Source organism: Haemaphysalis longicornis, unplaced genomic scaffold (assembly GCF_048455015.1).
Source record: "Haemaphysalis longicornis isolate Haplotype H1 unplaced genomic scaffold, Haemaphysalis longicornis Haplotype H1 scaffold_1, whole genome shotgun sequence".
Taxonomy (NCBI): Eukaryota; Metazoa; Arthropoda; class Arachnida; order Ixodida; family Ixodidae; genus Haemaphysalis; species Haemaphysalis longicornis.
In genome coordinates this window covers 229,539,383-229,543,621 of record NW_027526203.1, presented here as the reverse complement: position 1 = coordinate 229,543,621, position 4,239 = coordinate 229,539,383, and the positions used below count along the sequence as shown (strand labels likewise).

Sequence of the window (4,239 nt, the reverse complement as noted above, 5' to 3'; positions counted from 1 at the left end):
GGGGCAGACGAAGAGGGGTCTCCCTGCGCCCTGCATGCGGAGGGGGCCAGTTGCCCGTCGACGCCAGCTTCGGGGTGCCCTGGGGGCTCCCTCGCGCCCCCTCTGTCTGGCCCCCTCTTCTCGCTTCCCGCCGGCGACGACGAGCCACCGCCCTTCACCGTCGCCGGCGATCCGAGTTTCCCTGCGTGCTACGCATTTTCTCGGGGCATTGACGGGAAAAGTGGCCAGGCTTGTGACAAAACCAGCACAAACGGGCCGTTTCGTCCTGCTGCCCCCTTCCTACGCCCGCGTTGTTTCTTTCAGAGGAGTTTGGGTGGCCGCCATTCGCTCCCCCTTGTCCTCGAAAGCCGTTGTTTTGCCGAGGGGCCGATCGGCGGTCTTCCAGCCCCGAACGGCGCCTTTGTAAGAGTACGGGTCTAGCGCCCTGAGAGTGGCGGAGTTCCCCACTGCAGTCTCTTGCCTCACGGTCATTCTTTCGGCCTGATGGGCGCTAGGCACCGGCGCTCCTGACCAAGCGCAACCCGGTTCGAGCGATTCCCCGGGCCTCGGCGGCAGCCTGTAGCGCAGCTCGGCGAGCAGATCCGCCTGAACTATGCGCGCTTCCTGTGCGAGGGCCTCGAGGTTAGGAAAACTCCGACCCCGCAAGTGCGGTCTAAAACGCGGGTGGCATTGCCTGCATGCCCGTGCTACTTTGTCCGCGTCGGCTGCCGCTGGGTCGGCCCGTTCGTAGAGCTCCTGCATCGCCCGCACGTACTCGAGGAGGCTCTCCTCAGGGTGCTGCGTGCGAAGTGCAAGCTCGTCCCTCATACGGTGTTCGTAATCGGGTGGTAGGAACTCCGCGCGGAATCGGTCCTTGAAATCTGCCATCGACGTGAACGCTGGCTGGCAGCGCCTCCACCGCTCAGCGGTTCCCACCAGTGCTACGGGCAGGACTTGCCTCAGCACATCCTCCTCCGATGCGCCCAGCGCCGTTCGGTAGGAATCGAGTTGTTGAAGGAACGCGTACACCGATTTCGCGTCACCGTAGCCGGAGTACGAGGGGACCTCAACGTTAAGGCGCGGCCGCGAACCTGACGCTACTGGGGCCGCGGCGGGGGCCACCGGCGCCGAACCGAGCGTTCGGATAATCTCCGCGAACATCGCGGTCATCTGCCTCATCATGGAGGCGAGATCTGCGGGCTGCAACTGCTCATGAGCAGCCTCCCGCACCACGGCGTCCGCCGCCGCGTCTTCCCCCGAGCCCTGCGGGCTCTCCTTTTGTCCCATCTCACTCCTTGTGGTCGGGGCCATCGCGAGCGAACTATGTCTACAACGCCAAACTGCACACACACCGGTACAAAACACTCCGCGCTAGCTACGTACGAAACGCGACAAACAAACCAAATTCGGAAATCTACAACGGGAACAGAGGCATCCAGACAATATATGACGAAAAACTCAAGCAAACACACATCAAAATACGAAAAAACTGCAATAGGCGCGCATCAGAATACATGAACGACTTCTTCTCAAGCGCTACATACCTTCCTAGAAGCCTACAAGACGCTACGTATATATACCCACGATGTAATGTAGTCACTTAAGCCGTTCCACAAACACAGAACGAAGAACGCAAAAAACTTCAGGCTTTCGCAGCTACCGTGAAAACTAAACTAAGAAACCAAAACACCGCCATCCAACTGATTTACCATACATGCATCTATACGGCGGAAATGTCCATGAAGCCTAGTGCCCAAAATGGCGCTTCCTTTCCGGAACAAAGGAATGCCGGCTCAAACCGCAGTGGGCCCCTTCCCGGCCGCCGCAGAGAGCAAATGTCCACTGTTTGGCTTTAAATCAGCCCCACGTTCGGGCACCAGATGTGGGCCTGCTCTCTATGGCCATCCAGAAATGAGGCACAGTGCGGTTGAGTACAATGAGAAACTCTTTACTCACATCCTCGTCCGAGCATACACACGCACACCAGCCAAGAACGCTCTGTCCCCCGAGTCCGAATCCCCGCGCGCGGTTCTTCCTCCACCGCCCGCTGTGTCCACCAGCGCCATCTCTCGGGCCCCGACGTCCCCAGGTCCCGCGGCCCGGTAGCCGCACGGCAGGCGAGGAGAGCAAGGGAAGGGAGCCCATGGCGAGGGGCTCCAGCAACACCCTCTAGGCCAGAAAGTGTCGTGCCAAGGCGCTCCCCACAAACTGGACAATGCCACGCGAGGCCCATCCAGTGTTGGTTCAGGCTGGCATCGGTGAAGATGTCAATTTCATCTGGGAGCTTCGTGTCCAGGATGCGGCGAAGGGCCGTTTGGCGTGGACGTACCCTTGCTCTGGCAATGCCAGGTCGCTCATGTGGGGTTATGCCGTCGTCACCGGCAGCTTCTCATATTTTCATGCATTTGAGAGCCTTTTTAACTTCCTCGGTAGGTACTAATGGTACATCGCAAGCTGAGCTTGTATTCTCAGTAGTTTCCTCTGGCCTAACGTCGCTGGCATACATCCTGGTGTAGAATCGCCCGGCTACCTTTATTATCTCGTCTAAATTGGGATGTTACCCTGCTCGTCTCTGAGCACGTACATCCAGTCTTTGATAGAAGAAGGCAAAGCATAATGGCCTTCCCTTTCTTAATGGCCTTCTCTTTCTTAGATTGTTAATGGCCTTCCCCTTCTTCTAGGGTCTAGAAGGGGAATGCCATTAACCCGATAGAGGGATGAAATAAAGGAATTTCGGGGTAACTGTGGGCTCGGGCAGCGCAGGGCAGGAGTGGTTAGAGTTCAGTGGAAGAGGCCTTCATCCTGCAGTGGACTTGAGTAGTCTGATGATGATGATAATGATGATGTGGGGATGTCAGAAGTGGCCTTTCTCATGGGGGAGGCGGTGCTTGATGTTTGACTTAGTGGTGGTTTGCCCGGTAGCGGAATAAATGGTCCCGGAACAAATGGCCCCGGAACTTATGGTCCCGGAACTAATGGTCCTGGAACAAATGGTCACAACTTCAAAGTAGGAAGAAATGGTCCCACCACTACTACGCCTGAGCGCCTGCATGAGGGAAGGAGGGGGGTCAGTGTATTTATATTTATGTTGGTATTTGTGCACACTGTATTTTGCATCTGTTTGTACACAGTATATTTGCTAATGCTGAGTTTGCTTGAGCTCAATGCTGTATACAATTTTTTTTATTGCACGTGTACGATCTCCCGTGCTTGCTTTGCTCATCTTTTTTTGTTATTCCGAGTGCCAGGCAAACTAAGAGTAAACTTTTCAATAAAAAATCTGTGTGTACTGGGCCACCCTCGGCCGGCGTTTAATGCGAATACAATAATGGGCTACCGTAATCTTCTTCGTGAATGCAGTTTTCTTATATGAAGTCCAGCAACACAACTGTTTAAATTAACATGGCTGACGCGCAATACTCGCAAAAAATATACAAAATTTTGTTAATGCTTGAGAAGTGAGTCCGACTTCATCCAGTGCGTTGAGCCTATTTACAGTGACGGTAATATTTAGGTTATGTAAAGTATCAAAAATGTGAGTGGGACGGTACTGCTGACCGCCAGTCAACATAGACATGTACTGGTGCATTGCGTTCGCCGTTTCGTCGCTATTTCAAAAAGGAACTTTACTCGATGACGGTTTATTGGGTTAGCTAAGCTGGGTTACTGTGCTCACCACCTGAAATACTTCGATATCTGCAGTTTGAATTGAAATATCGGCAGTTGGAATTTGTGATAAACTTAACCAATAAAAATAACAACCTCGACGCCCGATAATAACTGCAAAAATGTTAAATAATATTACAATCAAGGAAATGAATTTATTTTCCGAGGCCATACAAATTATGTATATTTTATCACTGGGCAGCTGACGTAGTATGTAGGCCTATAGAAATACAGCGTTCTCAACTGGATGTCCTAATCGTCTTCTTTGTATTCATTAGGGCCCCAAGGATGCAGCTAGCCCCGGGCCGCGAAATTTCTTGATCCGTCACTGGCCGCTAGCTTAACGTATGACGAGCGCTTGTGACATTATTTGGCCGAGTTAGGAAGCCTCGTTTCCCCTCCTATATTGTTCTTGCTCCGTAGCCCCGCGTAAGGGTTAACGGTAGTTTAGGCCCGAATAAATAAGGGATTTATATATAGGTAGATTAATTATAATAGTTATCTGACATCTTATGCGTCCTACTATACGCGTAATTTGAGCCTGTTTTATTACTCTGCCTCGTTCAATTCCAGGTCTGCATTTAGGTCTTGGTT

The 4,239-nt window shown here is 52.8% G+C and overlaps 1 protein-coding gene across 1 annotated transcript; it reads right to left on the bottom strand.

Annotated features, from left to right (window-relative positions):
• Positions 1-279: 279 nt before the first annotated feature.
• LOC144158085 (uncharacterized) lies at positions 280-1,290 on the bottom strand. The gene has a single exon (XM_077688745.1). The coding sequence runs from the start codon at positions 1,288-1,290 to the stop codon at positions 280-282; it is 1,011 nt and encodes a 336-aa protein (XP_077544871.1).
• Between the last annotated feature and the right edge of the window lie 2,949 nt (positions 1,291-4,239).

Coding starts and splice junctions, on each gene's coding strand:
- LOC144158085 (XM_077688745.1), bottom strand. CDS start 1,290: ATGGCCCCGACCACAAGGAGTGAGATGGGACAAAAGGAGAGCCCGCAG.